The sequence below is a fragment of the Channa argus genome, chromosome 3 (assembly GCF_033026475.1).
Source record: "Channa argus isolate prfri chromosome 3, Channa argus male v1.0, whole genome shotgun sequence".
In the NCBI taxonomy this organism is placed as follows: domain Eukaryota; kingdom Metazoa; phylum Chordata; class Actinopteri; order Anabantiformes; family Channidae; genus Channa; species Channa argus.
In genome coordinates, this window is record NC_090199.1 from 2,769,093 (window position 1) to 2,788,831 (window position 19,739).

At 39.6% G+C, this 19,739-nt stretch overlaps 2 protein-coding genes across 9 annotated transcripts in view; one reads left to right on the plus strand and one right to left on the minus strand.

Moving 5' to 3' along the window:
* LOC137124436 (uncharacterized) overlaps positions 1 to 19,739 on the plus strand; it is a 274,410-nt gene that overhangs the window by 21,849 nt on the left and 232,822 nt on the right. For 2 of the 8 annotated variants that reach the window (XM_067499391.1, XM_067499392.1), the window contains exons 2-3: positions 16,185 to 16,434; positions 16,547 to 16,633. The exons of the other annotated variants lie outside the window; for them this stretch is intronic. The gene's annotated coding sequence lies outside the window, so the exon portion shown is untranslated. The remainder of the gene's footprint in view (positions 1 to 16,184; positions 16,435 to 16,546; positions 16,634 to 19,739) is intronic. 8 annotated transcript variants of the gene reach the window in all.
* On the minus strand, positions 1,970 to 10,060 carry LOC137124493 (uncharacterized). The gene is made up of 6 exons (XM_067499569.1): positions 9,254 to 10,060; positions 8,775 to 8,876; positions 7,904 to 8,221; positions 7,464 to 7,515; positions 7,314 to 7,355; positions 1,970 to 5,968 (listed from the first exon to the last, which is right to left on the minus strand). The coding sequence occupies exons 1-6, from the start codon at positions 9,420 to 9,422 to the stop codon at positions 5,908 to 5,910; spliced, it is 744 nt and encodes a 247-aa protein (XP_067355670.1). The 5' UTR covers positions 9,423 to 10,060; the 3' UTR covers positions 1,970 to 5,907.

The window sequence follows — 19,739 nt, forward strand, 5'->3', positions numbered from 1 at the left end:
CATGGAATCATTTAATCAGACTTGATTTTTCCATCACATTTCCCTCCATTTGATGACATTTTAATCAAGTCATCAGATGCACAAATTCACAAAGATTCAATATACATCATAATGTTTTTGTGTGACACAGACATCACTGGGTGCAGAGCTAAGTATAGATTAGAAAGTATATAGTATATTTACACACAGTGATCTTCATCACTAGAATCTGTGTACAGGTCAACATCAGGTTGTAAAAGAGGAACTAAATTCTTTGCAGATGTTGTATCACTAAGTTCCATCTGATGAGTCATTGGTCTCTGTGACTCACATAATTAGACCTTTTACACATGACATAAGAAAACAAGACAATATCACAGGTTTCCATTTAGCAAATATCTGGTCCATCCAACCAGTTTTTACACCAGAGTTTCATGCCAATTCCTCCCTGAGGATCTAAGACCCTCTAGGACTGTGGTGATGTAAGAGAAATGTTCCTACAAATGAAAATACCTGTTTAAGTTGACCAAATGCTACATTCACACCTCAGCAGACCTACTGTCTGCACTGTCTTTAGACCAGAGCTTCATCAGGAAGCTGTCCCAGCAGGGACCACATAGGAGACGAGTGGTCTCAGAGACTTGCTGATTAGATTCCTGACCACTGTCTTTTCACCTGTATGTCTGTCAGGTTGATTTGATCCTTTTTGTGAATTCAGCTGCTGAGCTGAGTGGTTAAAAGACACCTTGACCTGTAAAGACTTGTCAATCTGATTGACTCCTGAGTGTAGTTCTGTTCTGCATGTTTCTCTGTCTTGCTGATTAAACTCACCATAACCAAGACTGTGAGCTGCCTTTTGCCTCCTAAACTTGCTTTACAGTTTTTGCCACGAAAGGTGTCAATTCCATCAGGTGCAGTATTATTAGAAATGAAAGTCCAACATGAGTCTCTAAACATCACACAAACACCTTCTTTCTCAGCAAGGAGCAGGTCCAGGTCCATCCTGTTCTGCCAGCTGCTTCACCAGGTGTTCTACAGCATCAGAGGTGTGGTGAATATAATATATGTAATTCATCCAAGCAACATTTTTATTAATGGCACAAAGACTCAAATCCTGCAGCTATTTGGTTTCTAATTTTCCATCAAATGATCTTTTATGGGAACTTAAGATGTTATGTTTGATTCCTACCTTAGATTCAAACATCACCTGTGTGCATGTTCCTGTCCAGTTCTGAGATAGAGTCTGTTGTGGTTTTCCTCCGCAGATCTACTATACGTCTTTCAAAGAATATGTTTTACTCGATCAGTGTACTGTGGGTCAAGGGGTCTCATTCTGTCCTCCATGGTGGTGTCCTCACTTAATTGTCTCCTTCTTCACGGCTTGGGGACTCAGAGTGCAGAACCGCCCAATCACACTCATCCTCCTGGCTCATCCAATCCTAACCCTCTCCTCTCTGCTCGCACCTCTATCACTATGTGTTGCTGCCACTACAAAAAGTGTGTGTGTGTGTGTGTGTTTTCTGCTCAGGCAAAAGAGAAAGAAAAGACTCAACCACGAGCTGCTTCCACTCATGCACAGAAGAACACTTTCCCACTTCTCTTCTTCTGATTTAGCTCCTGAAAATATATGAGGAGCAGCATTTGAAACATCATAGAAATGTTTTCTTTCTCCTTCAGAGAGACAGACAGTGCACATCTGTGATCAGACCAATACAAAAACCCTGCAGTCCATTTCTCAGACTTCACTGAATCCCATCTTTGTTCATAAGGAACATCAGGGCCATGTGAAACATGCTGTACAATGTCAATCACCTTCTGACATGAAACCAACCAGTGGACTGTCTGGCTCCAGGTTTTCAGTGAGTTTGATCAAAGATTATTTTATTTCTGAATGTAAGGAGGCAAACTATGATCCACTGATGACGTCAGCTTAGTAAAACTCCAACCCTCCATGAATGACGGCGTTGGCGCCTGTAATCCAAGCTACTGGGAGGCTGAGGCTGGAGGATTGTTGGAGCAGCTTCTGTCCTCTAAGCGTTTACTGTCCGTTGGTCCTACAGCGCCTCCAGCTGGAGCAGAGCCGCAGTGACACCAGTGCTCAGATCCAGATCCACAGCAAACTAATGGGTAATTAGCTCTTAATGTGAGTGTTGATGGAGTGGAAAATAATCACAACCCTTGACAAACTGCATTTACACAAGAAAAGACAAACCTGACTGAATATATGTGAACATGTAGAATATGGATCCTATCAAACACAGGACGTCACACACACTGGATTATGGTGAAATGAAAAAGTCAAATATGACACTGACATCATCATAAATCAGTTTCTGAACACCTCAGCTCAGTGTTTAGAGTGAAGATAAAGAGTCAGACATGAGGTCAAATCAATAACTGATCAATAATCTAATCAACCATTAAAGAAGCAGCAGTTTACTCTGAAATGGGACTAAAATGATGGAATTCAAATTAAACCTGTTTATTACAACAATTGACAGAAATAAACTAGAAGAAACTGGACAAAACAAACAAAAAGGTCAAGTCTATTTCCTGAACTGCAGATTCTACACATACTATAAGAATGTGTGATCTGCTTTAGTGAAACACTGTCAGTCCACTCACACTTGGTTTTCTCTCTGACCTGTACATGTGCTTCAGTTAAGTCCAGAGGATGTAAGAACATTTGTTTGATTCACTGAATATCAGTCTGTTATTTGGAATCAAATGACCGATGTTCTGTTCTGAATTCCAGCCTCCATCAAGCTTCATGCCTGAAGTACAAACTGAGTCTGCACAGGTCTCATACAGGTGATCATGTCATTGCTTATAGGGTGAACAACAGAGGAAAAGAAACCACTTGGGACTTTGTCTGAATTTTCTTTTTCTTCTTTTTTAAAAAATTCCTTCTCTTCTGCGTTATTCACTGCAAAGCTCTAAAACCCAGCAGAGCACAGAATCCTGTCATGGTTTGAACGACTCCTTCCTGTTGGCTGCACTCATACTGTCATGATCTGGTTCTCACAGTCACTTCCTGCCCTGGACTTTTATTTTGTCCCTCCTTTTCTCCACTTCCTGTCCCCAGTTAATTTCTCCAGCTTACCAGTCATCAACAGTCACAATTGCTTTCAACTGTTCTCCTGCCTTTTAAAATCCCAGCTCTCCCCTTGTTTCAGGTCATTGTTTCTGTTGTATCTGTGCAACTGCCTGTTTCCAAGTCCACCCGTCTCATGGTTTTGACTCCTGGCTTCTGGCCATGTGGGTTTCTGTAATCTGAGTCTTCGTCTGAGGTTTGGTTTGATTTTTATTCAGTGTCAGCTACTTTTTGTGAGCGTGTTTTCACCTTGTTAACAATGTTACATTGATGTTTAGTCTGATCCTCTTTTTGCAGTGTCCGGGTGTTTTTGTTCAAACCCTCACAAGTTAATTCCCTCCTTAGTTTTCTACAGAAAAGATTTTCAAGTTCTACTACTGGTTAATAAATCCCTCAATAATGTGCAGCCAAAACACATTTCTGATCTCCTTAAATAAGAAAAACTCAGCAGTCAGCTGGTAGAAGTCCATCCATCAGCTGCCTGCTTCTCTTGTCTAGGGCTGCAGGCTGCTGTAGCCAATCCCAGCTGTCATTATCCAAAAGGCAGAATCCACTGGTGACAGGCCGACAGTTGATCACACACACAAATATTCAATATTGTATGTTTCTGACTCATATGAATGACTTTTAAATATGAAGTCATTAACATTTCAGACCAATCCAATCTGAAATTTCAGAATTTTCAAATTCAGATTTCTGTTCAGCTTTGTGTTACAGCGCCACCCTGTGGATTGATGGAGTATTGCAGTGGAAGTTGATGTTGCATGTGAAAGGTTTCCTCTCTGAAGTCCTGGTTATTACCAACATTAGCAACTGTTCCTCAGATTAGAACAGATCAATGATTGTAACAAACAAATGGCTCAGTTCTGTTCAACTAAACCCCATGAAATCAAACATGTTTCTGAGGACGTGGAAAACAATCATTTTTAGAATTTAGAAAAAATGTAAAAGCTATGTGATTTATTCCAATAACTTTGGTTTCAGTCCAGATTCAGATGTTGATCTCCTGAGAAAGAGACTGGTATGACAGGTCTTCACCCCCTGTGAATTCTGTTCATACCCATCAGAAATTTCAACCATTAGAAAACATTATCATTAAAAAAATGGAAGGAGACTTTCAAAATCACTTTTTTTCTTTTTTGCATATTTATTTAATGCAGATTCTTCTGAAAACTCTGTTTTTACTTTGACGTGACTGTTTTTCCGTGATTCAACCTTCAAAATAACATTTCAAAGCAAATTTGATTCATTTCTTCACGAGAAAAGCATCAAACACAGAAAATGAATAGTCAGCAGTAATCTGACAGTAAAAACTCTGAATGGAAAACCAACATGCACAGTCAAAGCCCCTTCACATGCCTCATTTTGAATCAGCCAAAAAGGACACATGTCACACCACTCTTCATGACAGCACTGGCTTCCTGTAGTGCAGTAATACAGTGAGAAGTAACAACTAAGATTTGACATTGTCTTCTTTCACTGGCAGCCAGTGAATAGAAGCTTTAATTCCATTCTGCAGCACCTTGCTGTTAGTTCACGTACATTCATGTTGGTCCAGTGATTCATGTAGTTGCATGAGTAGTAGTAGTTGAAAGGATTCAAGAGCACAAGCTCTGCAGTACGTCTTTAGAGGCAACTTGTCTTTTTACAGTCATGATCACATGGTTAAGATAAACATGTAGTGATTGAATGTCGTCCTCTTTTCCTACATGACACGAGTAATAAGGCCACGAAGAACCACTTGTAGAAGTTCCATAAAGATAAATGATGAAAACAACAAGAATCGCAGAAAAACTACTTGTTGCTTTGATACTAAACATCCTGTGAATCAACATCGTCCTCCTGTGATCAAGTGATGGTACTGCAGGTTTCAAAAGGCCCACAGATGTTAGCAGCACACACTAAAACTCCTCCTTATCACAGAATCACAGTCATGCACAAACTACAATCATCTACAGAAACAACAGAAGGCTGCAAAAACCTCTGTGGGATGAGAACGCGTTGACGACACAGTGTCCCCTGAAATGTACTTGTCTGGAGTTTCCAATCCGAAGTGCAAACATTTCTGCTTGATTAGTAAGTTTATTAGCCTGGTATTTATTGTCATTTGAAAAGGATGCTACCTGTAAAGAGCTGTACAACTGTCAATCATAGTATAGTATTTCTAGCCATTTCTAAATGTTTTTACATTCATTTGTACAGTAGATCATACTAACACTGGAAATGCAGTGTTACTGGAAGGTCTAGCTACAGTATTACATTTGGAATATACAGTAAAGTACTGTTATTGATTCACAGTAATCACCTTTTACAAGTACAGTCAAATACTGCAAACCACAGCTGCGTTCAGAAAGCTAATGCCCGTATTTATTCCCCGTTTTAGATTTGTTGACCTGATCATTTGGTCTGAGTGAAGGTGATGGATGACACACTGAAAGTAGACGTTTCAAAACACTTATTGCAAAAAGAGGATTTGATCCTTTTGAAAGCAAAATGTTTTTCCCCACTGGCCACAGACCCTTATGACAAAGACTAGTTCCTTAATTGTTCAATTAGAAATCAGAATAGGTTCATTCAGATGGTGTGTGTGTGTGTGTGTGTGTGTGTGTGTGTGTGTGTGTGTGTGTGTGTGTGTGTGTGTCCATCACTCCATGAGATTCCTACCCTGATGTTTAACCAGGTAAAAAATAACTTGGGGCCAAAACAGGAGGCGAGATACAAACTATTTTTTCCTACAATTTGCTTTAGTTTTTGTCGTCTGTAGTTTGAGTTTTAAAAAACAAAACATAAAAAACATTTTGATTAAAAAAAAACTGTCATCCTTCCTAAATCAGTTACTCATTGATGTTCTCAATGACTTGTTCCTTGCAAACTCGCAGCTCAAACTTCTTTTGCCTGTTAGAAAACAGAAAAATAAATCATTAAGGTATCGTGAACACAGTCATTCACTCATTATTAGTGCTGTATTAGACACAGGGAGGCCAAGTCCATTGTCCATGTCCTTATGGTTGTCCCCCTACAGGCTGTTAGATGTTGAGTGGCTGTGGGCAAAAAGTTTCCAATAACTCTTACACATACGTGCAAACACTATCCTGAACACACATGCAAAATGTCATGTGGATTCTCCACTGGGGAGAAATATAAGGGGGCTTATGTTTCCATCATCAGATCTTCAAAACTCTGAAACTTGGTACATGTTACGTGCTGGAGAGTTATGAAATATTTTTAAAAATCAATTGCAAACAATTGTTTCCATTTCTTTTCCACTGCTTCCACTCGTGAGCAGCTGCAGCAGCTGGTTTTTAGCAATCACAGCATTTTCTGTGTGGAAATGTCCATTGTAGTTTAACTTGGACTGTGATTGGATAGTCAGTTTCTGAAACTAGTTTTCATCATTGGACGTCCTCTGGACTTTGGATTCTGATGTCCTAATGCACTTTAACCTGCATTGAGCAAATCTTCTTTTCCTTTGGGCTGTTCCCTTTCAGGGGTCTCAGCAGTGAATCATGTGTCTCCATCTAACTCTGTCCTCTGCATCCTCTGCATCCTCTGCATCCTCTGCTTCCTCTGCATCCTCTGCATCCTCTGCATCCTCTGCTTCCTCTGCATCCTCTGCATCCTCTGCATCCTCTGCTTCCTCTGCATCCTCTGCATCCTCTGCATCCTCTGCATCCTCTGCTTCCTCTGCATCCTCTGCATCCTCTGCTTCCTCTGCATCCTCTGCATCCTCTGCATCCTCTGCTTCCTCTGCATCCTCTGCATCCTCTGCATCCTCTGCTTCCTCTGCATCCTCTGCATCCTCTGCATCCTCTGCATCCTCTGCTTCCTCTGCATCCTCTGCATCCTCTGCATCCTCTTCTCTCACACCAACTAACTTCATGTCCTCTCTCACTACATCCATAATTCTCCTGTTTGGTCTCAAATCATGATTTCGACCTCCAGCTAATTGTGATTTTACTTTTATTCACCAGTTGTTCTCTTGCACTACTCTCATATTCAGGCTCCACTGGTTTTCCAGCCAGCAGCAGACTCTACTGTCCATGTCCTCTGGCCTCTGACAGCCTGTCACTCTCATCACATGCTATTATTCTTGTTGTTTTTATTGCATGCAAACAGCCTCATGAATGTTCACTAACAGCCATCTCCATATCTACTTGAATGCTATTTCTTTATTCAACGACTCTTCAGCCTTCAACAGTGAGAAGTTTTTCAAATATAATAATCAATGGGGTCAACTTACTTTTGAGCTGTGTGGTGGGTCAAACTCTGAATCCTGTTGGACCTTGAAGGAAAAATATCAAAACTACACTAAGTTCAGTTCTCAGTGGAAATAAGTGCAGAAGCCAGTCTGACATTTGATGAACCCTGTAATTTGAAAAAATGTACCTACATAAGAACGGTGGACACTTCCCGCAAGCAGGTTAGGTCATTTTGTATCCGGTCTGGAGGAGAGAAGAAGAGTAAAATGTACTTCCTGTTAAGTGTCGCCAACACACACACAGTGGACACTTACACATTTACTGTAGTGTGTGAGTGGCAGATGTTCTCATCCTATTAAATGGCCGTTTATCAAATCCATATGTGTTCAAAGACGACTAACTGACCCTCTGAATCCTCTTTTTAAACAGTGTCTCCCACTCTACACATCAGTCTAACTGTTGCTCCAGTGACAAGAACATTGTATGGTATTATTATCACTTAGGTGTAGTAGAGCCGTGCTCCACCTCCTTATGGGCTCAGTAGATGCTTTTCATGACACAGTGGGCCATTAGCATGTGTCACCCCATCATTTGGAAAAAAAAAAGGATAGTAAGTAAAAGTGCATCTCACCGTTACATGGTATCTCACAGACGTTGGACTTTGTATTTTTGTCATTGCTGCAGAAGGTAGTAGCCACATCACTTGGAGACCGGTGGCCGGTGGAGGTCTTTCCTACTTTTAGACATATGTGTGCCTCACTTTTTACGCTCGGCTCACGCTTTCTGGCTGCTATGTGTGCTTCTCTGTGGATATCTGAATACTTTTTGGCTTGTGGTTCTCTTCTAGTCAATTGCGCAACTCGCTGTTTCAAAAGGCTGCGCTCCTCATTGATCGGCTTCTCAACTGCATCGGTTGTAAAACGTGATTTCTCTGCCATTTGACAGACATCTGAAGACAGGAGAGAAAAGAGAAAACCAAACTGAGAAGATGTGTCCATATGTCTCCATATGTTTCTTCGTGTTATATGATAATTCTGTACATGTCAAACTAATGTCCTGCTTTCTTGACACTTTAACCACTGTTATCAAACTAGTCAACAGGGTTTTATTAAGTTTCATTCTACAGGAAACATCAATGTTGTATTTTGTATCAAATTTCCTGACGATTGATCCAATAACGTGGTTATTAACGTGTGTGGTTTTGTTTTTAAGCAGCATTTTTTTTATCATAGATCAAAGTAAGTGGACTTATGCTACGAACTGTGAGCAAATTCAATGAAAGTGAACTGATCATCCGCATGTTGCTTAGTTTACAATGTCGCTTCACATTTATCAGTTCACACATGATGTCAGCTGCCATGGAAGGTTGTCACCTGACCCACCCAAGAAAGCACATTGTGGATATGTAGCCTGCATAGTTATGTAAATGTACAGCATATATTTTCTGTATTTTTCAATCATTAAGCTTCAGTGTTTATGATGTAAATGCAACATTTACTTACACTTGGCTATTTCGTTGATCACAAACTTCTCTCCCAGGTTTTCAATACGTAGCAGGGCACATTTTGACACATTCCTTCCGTCAATCACACTTTGGCCGAGCACTGACAGAAAAAACAGCACGAGTTTGATTTGACTAAAAGTGAAACAAGTTTAGTTTCAGATTTAAGAATTTTAGCAGAATATTAAAAAAGTGGACTCAAATTAAATTGATATGAACATGTTAGTTTCTAATGTTCCTTCACATTCCCCTATTCACACACACACACACACACACACACCAATGATGGCAGCTGCTTGCTCGTACCACTGGGAGCAACTTGGCTTTCAGTGTCTTGCCAACAACAAGTTACAGCTGCCTCCAAAGAAAGAGATGAGGTCCCAAGATGGATTAGAAGCCCTGACACTGTGCTTACGTGTCATGCATATGTATCTTATTGATGGCATATATTGAAAATATGTAAATGCAATATTCACTTACAGTTGAAAAAAAACTGGATTGTATTCTTTTCTTTAAAGATGCTCAGGTCACAATCAGGCTCATCACTCCCCTCAACCACACTGCAGCCCAGCACTGCCAGAAGAAACAGCACAAGTATCTTCATCTTGACTCCAACGATCTTCTCTGACTCTGAAAGCGTATATGTCATGATTTCTACACTGTGTGAAGCACCTCCAGTGACAAATCACACATCTATGCCGTGATCTGCTGAGGTATGGCCACTCCCTTGATTCCCTAACGAGAGAAAGAACAATGACGAGAGCAAAGCAACGACATGAAAGCAAAGCAGAAGAAGCTTTTATCACATCATTTGTTTCTCTCAGGGGGAATCCATGGAAACGTTCAACTATTGCTGATTTCAAAACAACGTAGATTGGCAGGAACATTTCCAGGATGTTGTGATGTAAACTGAGGAAATGCTGGAGAACAACACACATGCACAAATCTAATCCAAGCCCAGAATCTTAAATTGCCAAAAAAACTCCTGCTATTGATTCTGCAACGTGCAAATCTGCTTCTAAGTTAGCTCTGTTCACAACTTGTTGAAGATATTTGGCTAAAGCTCTTAATGTTTTTATTGGAATTCTTACATTTAACATGACAGTTTTACATTAGTCACGAATGGTGGAAATGAATATCAACAAATGCACAGCAACATATTCATTTCCAGGCTGAGACTGTAGAAGTAACATGAATGAGAAACAAACCAGAGGCAGCCATTTTAAATATTACATCATCTGTAATTGTAGGATACAGTGATGGACGATGATGTTCGGCTGCGGTTTCATGTCAAAATAATCCCATGAGCTGGCAGAAAAAAAGCTTTTCATTTATTTGTTCTCAGGACCGACGAGCAGAGTAAAAGCAGCTCCATGATTGACACCTGCAGCGATGTGTTCGTGATCTAGGACGAGTGAATTCTCTTTGGCTGACGTGCAAATATTTCACTAAACAATTATGTAGGTATGTTACCTAACGTGAACAAAGAACAACATCAGCCTTCTTCAGAGTGAGATTAATAACAAGACTTGTTCCTTTTTATTTCTCTTCATTGTATGAACTCTTTAAAACACTCACACACACAAGTATCATATAAAATGTGTTTGTGAAGGCGACAGGATTATGAGGAGTAACTATTATCACACGGTCTGTGTAGAATGAGCACAGTGTGTCTTCAGCTGAAAGATTTCTTCATTTCCACAGGAAAAATCAGTGACAAACACTAGTCATGTCATACAGGCCTAGAAATGTAACGTGTAGCTATTTGATAAGATTATTAATGAGAAGATCTTAGGTGAAAACTCGGGAGAAGTGGATCCCTTCAGGTTTGCTTACAGAGCACAAAGAGGTGTCAGGGATGCTGTAGGCACTTGGCCCCACTTGGTCCAGAGTGGCCTGAATGATGTGAACAGTTTTTGATCAACTTTTCCTCTACTTTAATGCTTTTAGCAGGCCGTCTGTGTGCAAGCAGCATTGACCTTTTCAGACACAGCAACAAGCTGCAGCAGAGTTTTAAGGTCAGCATAGCTAGAGAGGTGTTTCTTTATAGAGGCCCAATCTCTGCAGGCATCACAGTAACAACTAGGAGCAGTAACAGTAAAAACCAGTAACCAGTCTAACAGCTTACACTCATTAGACAAAGTCAGATCTTGTATTATGTCACTAAAAGAGTAAAGAAAGAAAGTTACTGCAAAATGTTGTTAAACTAGTTTTATCACATTCTGCTATAAATGTGGATTTCTGATCACATTTGTTTGTGGTTTACCAAGATGATTATTAGTATTTATCACTGGCCATGAGTTCAGACACTACAGTATAGAGTTAGGTTTGTAATTGTTTTGTGAAATATTTGCAACATGTCAACATGTCGGCCAAAGATCATTTGCTCATCCTACTCTCCAGAAGTCTCTCATGAGACGGTGTAACACAGTATCACGTTGCAGTTTGTCTGTCAGTTCAGACTCATGTTCTAATCAGTTCATCCATAAGTTTGTTAAGTAAAATATTTGCACGGCAACATTTCAGCCAAAGACAGAATTTACTAACCCTTCATCAAATCCCCAACACGTCATGTACATTTTGCTAAGTTTAAGTGTTTAAGTTTAAGTGTTTTGTTAAGTGTTTTCCATGAAAGTGCTCAGTTACTATTACCTTCCAATTACAGAGCAGGTCATAGTACATTTGTTGTCTGTTTTAGTTAGAACTCACTTATTTAACTAAATGTACGTTACGTAAAGTGAACATTTCAATGGCCAACAGATAATAAACAGATTGGAAATTAAGATGAAATCATTCTGACACTATATTGTGTCTTTTTTAATTACTCGTTTCACTTTTAGTGGACAGTTTGATCCCTTGTGAAGTATATTGAGACGTTTCAAGGGGAATATTCTCTTTTAGAGAAGTGTTATCAGGGTTGATGATGTTGCCACCTGTTTCTGGGGAAGTGTGCATATGTAGGATTTGATCAGTTTAATGATCAATTTTAATGAAACAGAAAACTTTTAAAAGGGACAATTTTACTGCCCCGTTTCATTCTGCATGACTCACATATGTTGTTATATGAACACACAACCATCCAACAAGCAAACACTTGGGTAAAACACAACATGTAAAGATCAAATAAATCTGTTCTGTCTAAATTTCCCTAAACATTTTGTCTATGTTCTGTGCTAAAAATCCCAAATGGTTGTTAAGCTGCAGTTAAAACCATGTGAACAACAGTGTCCTTGTGTGGACATGTGATGTCACTGCAGCTCCAACAAAACAAACAGTGAAAAACTCATTTCAAAAAGCAAAGATCCCTGAAACACAACTCAAACAACTGCCAGTCACTTCAAATACCATCTCTTAAAGGTAAAAGCTCTGCAAATTTCCCACTTATCATCTGAACATTGACTGGTAATGGAACGATTATTGTAATGTTTAGGTTTGTCCAATTAAAGGAACCTTCACTGCTGTTGAACCTGCTTCTTGTGGTTCTTATTTGGGTAGTACATGAACATGAATGCCATTAAAGTGCCCTCTGACTTCCCTACATTAAAATATCTCTCTACTTTTAGCTGGAAACACCTCCAGATGACATCACTTATAGAAATACTCCAAGTACATGGGCCTTTCTGCATAATGAGTTTTACTGTTGACACTTTAAAGTATAATTGTCCTGATCCCCAAAGGTTTAACCCGTGAATTCCAGCTCCTTGTACTGAGCCGGATCATTCAGCTCTTCATCTAGTACAACTTGTGGCTTCATAATTCATCCAGATTTACCACTGATGTGAACTATGATTGGCACACGGACACATCTGTCATGTAAATTTATATTAAAGCTTAAAATTTCCACAATTTACATGTTTTTGGGATAAAAATGTTATAAAACTAAACACAGTGAATCCAGTGCTTGTGCATAAAGCACTTTAATGCTAAAATAATAAAATATAATAAATAAAAAACTGTCCATATGACAAACCAGATGGATCCTGTTCTGTCCTCACAGGGACAGAAAAATCAGAGCAGTGTGGCTGTAAGATAATCCTGTTACGACATCTCGTATTAATTCACAAAAATCTGCTCATCCCATCATTCACGTTCTCAACCAACACACCAGCAGCTATGTTCATTTCAAATTTCAATCCTGATCAGAAAAGATGCAGTAACAAAGTAATTAGAGCAACGCTTGACATGGAGTGTTTTCCTGCCCTGTAAGAAGAAACTTCCATCTTATTTGAATACTCTAAAACTGATATTATTCAAATTAGGACCAAATATTGAGCTTTTCCCATTCCCCCAAAAGCTTATGAGGAATTTCTTCATCATCAGTTTAACGTTAACTGTAATATTTGCACCTTCTGCATGACAGATGTTGGAACATTAGAACATCAGCCTTTTGGAACAAGCTACATGTACGACCAGAGTCAAAAAATGAGGCTTCAGCTTTTCAATGTAGCAACGTGACCTTTGGAATCTGGAACATTCCAGACAAAACAGTTGAGGTTCTTTGTTAACAATGTTCTTATAATGGCAAAATATCTTTTACACGGATTTGAAATTGAACTGTTCCTAAGCCATGTCCACAATAATAACACACAGAAACTGCTTCATTTCCTTAAACCTCCTCTTACAATGTTGTTCATGTTGTCATGGTAACACCATGACTTTTATTTTGTGCCCCCTTCTCCTTACTTCCTGTCCCTGGTTCTTTTTGCCCAGCTTTACCCTCGTTGTCCCTAATTGTTTGCACCTGTCTTCATTTTCGTCGTCCTCACCAACCCCACAGTAGACTCTGGACTTTTGGTAAAGCCTAAACTTATGTTTCTTGGACTCTTGGGAAATCTGGACTCTAGTATCCTGGACTCTGTGTTTCCTGTGTGGTTTTGGTCTGAGGTTTGCCTTTTGTTTAATTCAGTGTTTTGGTCTAGTCTCTAGTTTTCTCCGCTTGTTTGATCCTGGTTTTTTCGTGTTTAGATTTGCTTGTGTTCTTCAGTTTGCCAGTGCTTTCTGTTTAGTTTGTTTGTGTCTGCCTCCCCTTAGTTCTTGTGTTAATGTGCTCCCCCAACTCTGATACTTGGGTATCTTTCCCTTCCAGTGTGTTTTAAGTTGTGCTCAGTTTTACTGTAGTCTAACTTGTCCCTGAGCCTTAGCTGTGTTTATTCTGGAAATTCTGTTCCCCTCTTGTTTTCAACATCCACTCTGTTGTCACCTTAGATTCTATTAAGTTAACATCTTTCGTGTGCTCGTCCTGTTCTGAATCCAGTTTCTAGTATCCTCCTGTTAGGAGCGACCTCTGTTCACCATTTACATCTCTGTGTTGTGCTTCCCTGTTCTGAACGATGTCCTATTCAGTCGGTTTGTCCAAATCACAAAAACACAATATTTAGTAAAACTACTGATTTGTGATGGAAGTGAAATGATCATTTTTATATTCGGACTCTGTCTGGATCGTGTTCAGCAACATCACAGTGGGTTGATTTGTTCTTTGGTTTGATTTAGTTTTAGTGATTTAGTTCTGTTTAGTTGTAACAGGACACTGAAAGTACTACAAGATACTAAATTGATTAGTTTGATCTTCAAATATTCAAACATTTGGAGGTGTTTCATAGTTTAATGTGTTGGTTTGAAGGTTTCCTCAGTTTTAATATTGTTGATAATAACATCAGACCCAGAATAAGCCCAGATATGTGATCCACAATCCATCAGCACTGGTCCAGAGTGTTGTAGTGTTTCTTCAGTGAGCTGTAGCTGCAGGAACATGAGTGTGTGTCAGACAACAACAACAAGACACACACAGCAGTGAACATGAAGGATTTAAACACAGATGATTTGACTTCAGCTGCTAGTTAGTAGCTTTGGACAGAAGGTGGAGCTGCTGCATTTGTCCTTTTGTTACCTACAATCATGTTTTACTAGAAAAGTATCACATGTGTAGAGAATGAATGAAGTGGTTAAAGTGATTAGAAATGTGATGTGTCATCAGTCTTTGACCTAATGCTGTACTGTGTGTGTGTCATGCTGGAATGAGGAAGTAACGTGGAGGCTGTGCAGACACACACAGCTGGAGAAAAAGGGAACTACCTTTACTAAAATACAATGATGGATCATAGCAATGAACAAACCTGTGGAGCAGGAACAGTGTCTGGGGAGACATGAGCTGATGTTGTTAGGACTGGATCAAGTTATAGATACGTAGGTTTCAGCTCTGTGCCACGAGCTGATCTCAGCATCTGTAATGCTGAGTCTGTACGGTCACTGACAGAGATGGAAGTGAATCATTGCAGCATCACAGGATGAAAACCTGAAGTGTTTGCTAGTCAGACATGCATCCTTTGACTGCACTGTGTCAGTCTACATCCAGAATTCCAACTAGAAGTGCTCAGAGACTGGTAGAAGATGTTCCAGAATCCACCTGACCTGGTGAGGCTGCCCTGGGCCGTCAGGCAGATGATACTGGAATCAGCATCAGGACATAACTACATCCAATGGTACAAAGAGCAGAAACTACAAGACTTTTAACAATGATTGTTTCATATTTTCTCCAGATCCAGAGATCAGGATCTCTTGGCAAAATTATGTTTAATAATTCATTTCTTTTAAGACAACAGTGGCGTCATGGTTACCTGTGGTTACCATCTCTCTCTGACCTTTAACCTTTGCTTATACATTACTGAGCTGTAACCTACTCACTTCCTGTTTATTATTTTGTCAAGTTATTTTTTTTATCTATGAGACGGTTGATGACATGTTGTGTCTGGTGGTGAGTGGATGATTGTTGAACAACCTGAAGCTCCTCTGTTGGTGCAGTATGTGATGATGTGCTGCCACCTGCTGGCTGCTCCCTGTGACTTCCTGTCCACAGAAAACAGCTGATAGCTTCAGCTGGACTTTACAAAAACACTGATGGAGATGACGATTGAACATTCACTCACACACTCACACACACACACACACACACACACACTCACAATGCAGCAATCCAACCAATTACAGCTTAACTTATAAAATGACACATTTACTATAGTGCAACAATATTTTGTCTTATTGTTGTTTAAAATGTTTTTGTGTAAAAGTAAAATGTCTGCACTTTATTCAGTAAAGTTACTGAAGTACATGGAACTGAGTAAATGTATCCTGTTACAGCCCAGTTCCTAATCTGAGCTCAGCCCTGCAGGACTGTTCTGTTTCATATGTGAACTCAGTCTTTGCATTAATGAGGGAATAAAAACACACCTGCCCATAAAACAGCTCAGCATCCTACTGTCCAAATACTTTTGAGTCCATAAAATGGAGGGTTACATATACAAATGGTTGCAGTCCCAACGTTAAAGCCGACAGTCAGAACATGTCGTGGTTAAAATATGTGAACACACAGATGAGTCATGTGACGTCCTGAAACAAACTTTGTGGTTTGTTTCAGGAAGTTTGTTCAGATGCCATTTTGAGTCGACACGAGTAAAAACTGCTCCTTAGAAACGTCTGAGTGTTCAGCTGCTCTTCACAGGTAAATCACACAAATCTTCACTGGCTGGTTTGTTTCACCTTGTTCATTAAAGTTTGTCACTTTGAGCTTTTGAAATTTCACTTTAGAATATTTCCTCTATAAAATCGATGGTCGGTACAGAAAAAGCCGTGTGTTTCTGCTCACGTCTTGATTCCAGCTCTAAAAGGTTTGAGACACACTAACTTAATCCTGAGCTCTACTTCATTTGTCCTTTTTAAAGCAGCTCAGTGCAGCTCTGCTCTTCCTCAATGTGACTCTGTGGTTTCCTGTACTTTTAGGTGAAGAACAGCACAGAACTGAAAGTGTAGTTAGTCAAGACTCCATTTTAAATCGATCAATGACAGGAAACCTGAGGCTGAATCCGGGTGAGTGTTAATCCAACATTAATGTGTTTTTAGTCTAACGTGTCTCTGGAAACTAAAGAGGAATCAGTGTGTATGTGTGTGTTACTTCCTCTTCTTGGTTTGGATCAACCTGATGCTCCAGCCATTGAGCCATCAGGCTGCATTGGGACATATAGAGGGCTGCATGGGACCCAGTCATGGTCAGGGGCCCTTTTTGGCATCAGTGAATATATTATGGCTTAACCCTAAAATATTTGAACAGAAATGAATTATTCAAGATTCAGAATGAATCAGTTGAACAGTAGAATGACCACAGCTTCTCCCCCAGAACAGAGTAGTAGTATCCTCCTGAGTGGTCTTTATTCCACCCTGGTCTGATTAGACTCATTAAGGTGGGAGGTTGGAACATGTGGAATCATCAAGATGTAGCGATTACGACTCTAACTCCCTAAACCCCTAAGATGGGGGTCGTTATGTGTGGCCCTCTTTTCAGTTTCTCATATGTTTGATGATCGGAGGATATAATTGGGTTCTCCAGCCACTTTATTCAGACTGAAGAAGCTGGTTGGATAAGTAATGAAACGTTTCTAACCAAAAAGAAATGAGGCCAGTTAACATGATTCAGTCTTCAGATAACCAAACCTGGATGACTGAGAACCTTCACTGACTAATCTGAAACTGTTTGTTCTCTCATGAAGCCCAGTTATCACATCTGTATCTCTGTCATTATTTTGGTGAAAGTGAAAGGATGAAGTCAGTTCAGACTCCATTTTAGAGTCAAACAAGCGTTTGAGGAAGAAAGAATGTTAGAACTAAATAATGATCACTCTGATTGATTTATGTGCTGGTTGGTTTTCTCATTTCTCTATTTTAGTTTGTGTGTCAGAAAATAATCACTCAGCATAAAACCACTATGTTTTCTGAGCTGATGTTGTTTATCTGAAGGATGATTATTGTTGGATTTAAACAGGAGGTAGTTTGTCTTAAGATGGAAAATAGAAAATATCATCAGAAATATACTTGAATATAAATGAGAAAGAGAAGCTTCAGACTTTGAAGGTGATGTACTGATGGGATTGATTCTGTTGTTTCTTCAGTGTTTATGGTTCAACTCTCAGACCTGAGAAGATGAAGATGGAGGAGGACAGAGCAGAGTCTTCAGTATCCAGTTGTCTGTCTATGAAGAGTGACAGGTCTAAAGACAGACCACCAAACTTCAGTGATGGACCTGGACCCTCAGACACAAAGTAAGAGATTTTCCTGTAAACTGACCTGAAGATGATTCAGTGTTCAAATATATTTCTAAAGTCACAGTAACGTGTGACTTAGCTGGAAATTTACTAGAGAAAAGATTTGTAGCTGTTTCTGCACAGCTGAAAATGAAATCTTTGGTTTCATTTTAGAAATATGGGCATATGTAGTGGATATTTCCTGACTGAGCACTGCAGCAGAAAGCTGAGTCTAACTCCTTAATGTGAAAACAGTAGAAAGAAAATGGCAGTTCACCCCTAAAGCTTCAATACTATTTCCAGATGATATTTACAAGACAGTGATAAGTATTACTATTTACAAAACTATGGTACAAGGCCTAAGAATCCAACTAATCCAAATAACTCTAATCCAAAATTCACAATATGTTAAACGGTTTGGAGGCCGAGGACCGAGAACAGGTGCTGCTGCCAGAGAAACCAGTCTAACAGGGGGAGATGCATTAGAAAGATCTACAACTGGATCTCACTGATGAGCAATAACATACTAAAGAGCATCCTTCTTTTTCCCTTTGTTCCCCCCATAGCTCCTGTTTACCTGTTGATGTAGTTCATTTAATGATCCAGTACAGTAGAGCAGGGTTTATGCTCCCAGTGATTCTTAGTTACCGGACTTACTAATGTGAAAAAGAAAACCCATGAATATGATGTAATTTTAAAAAAATATGATCGTGTTTAATTTCTTTTCTACAGATGGAGATCACTTTCTCCAGGATCCAGTTGTCTGTCTATGAAGAGTGACAGGTCTAAAGACAGACCACCAAACTTCAGTGATGGACCTGGACTCTCAGACACAAAGTAAGAAATTTTCCTGTAAACTGACCTGAAGATGATTCAGTGTTCAAATATATTTCTAAAGTCACAGTAACGTGTGACTTAGCTGGAAATTTACTTGAGAAAAGATTTGTAGCTGTTTCTGCACAGCTGAAAATGAAATCTTTGGTTTCATTTTAGAAATATGGGCATATGTGGTGGATATTTCCTGACTGAGTAATAATATTTATGGTACAAGGCCTAAAAATCCAACTAATCCAAATAACTCTAATCCAAAATTCACAATATGTTCAAAACGGTTTGGAGGCCGAGGACCGAGAACAGGTGCTGCTGCCAGAGAAACCAGTCTATCTGGTGGGAATCAGACTTTTGAAACTCCAGGAAGTAAATGATGGACCAATCAGCTCCCTGCACTGCCCCCCAATCCAGCCAATCAGACAGGGCACCTACAACTCAGGCACACAGATCCGCACAACCAAAGAGCTCTCACTCTAACTCAAAAACACAACTTAAAAGGAACAACAACTTTCATGACACACGGCCGTAACAGGGAGAGATGCATTAGAAAGATCTACAACTGTATCTCACTGAGCAATAACATACTAAAGAGCATCCTTCTTTTTCCCTTTGTTCCCCCCATAGCTCCTGTTTAACTGTTGATGTAGTTCATTTAATGATCCAGTACAAGAGGGCAGGGTTTATGCCCAGGGAGGCTTTAACATGTAGCCAGGAGGACCAGGAGTCTAACCACTGACTCTGTGGTTCATGGAAAACTGCTCTAACAAATGAGCTACAAGTCCACAGTTGTGTTCTGTTTTTTAAACAGTTTGGAAAAGTAAACGCTATCGGATGAGCTAAACTCTGTATTGTCCTCGAATGCATCACGCTGCATGGTGTGACAGACAGATTAGTGCCAATTGTACTAATGTATGTGTTATAATAAGAAATGCTTCTCAATTTCAACTCACACAGTACAATTAACAATTGGGAAGAGAGAAAAATTTATTGTTACAAACATGAATATACTGATAATGAATCTGTTGGCCTCATCCTTTCAGTTCTGAAGGTCCTTATTAGTAAGGAAG

What these genes read in the sequence shown, in the direction of transcription:
- LOC137124493 (XM_067499569.1), bottom strand. Translation starts at nt 9,422, where the DNA reads ATGACATATACGCTTTCAGAGTCAGAGAAGATCGTTGGAGTCAAGATG. An exon ending in CTGTGAGATACCATGTAACG is followed by an intron (nt 7,516 to 7,903) that starts GTGAGATGCACT and finishes TCTCTCCTCCAG; the next exon opens with ACCGGATACAAAATGACCTA. An exon ending in ACCCACCACACAGCTCAAAA is followed by an intron (nt 5,969 to 7,313) that starts GTAAGTTGACCC and finishes GTTTTCTAACAG; the next exon opens with GCAAAAGAAGTTTGAGCTGC.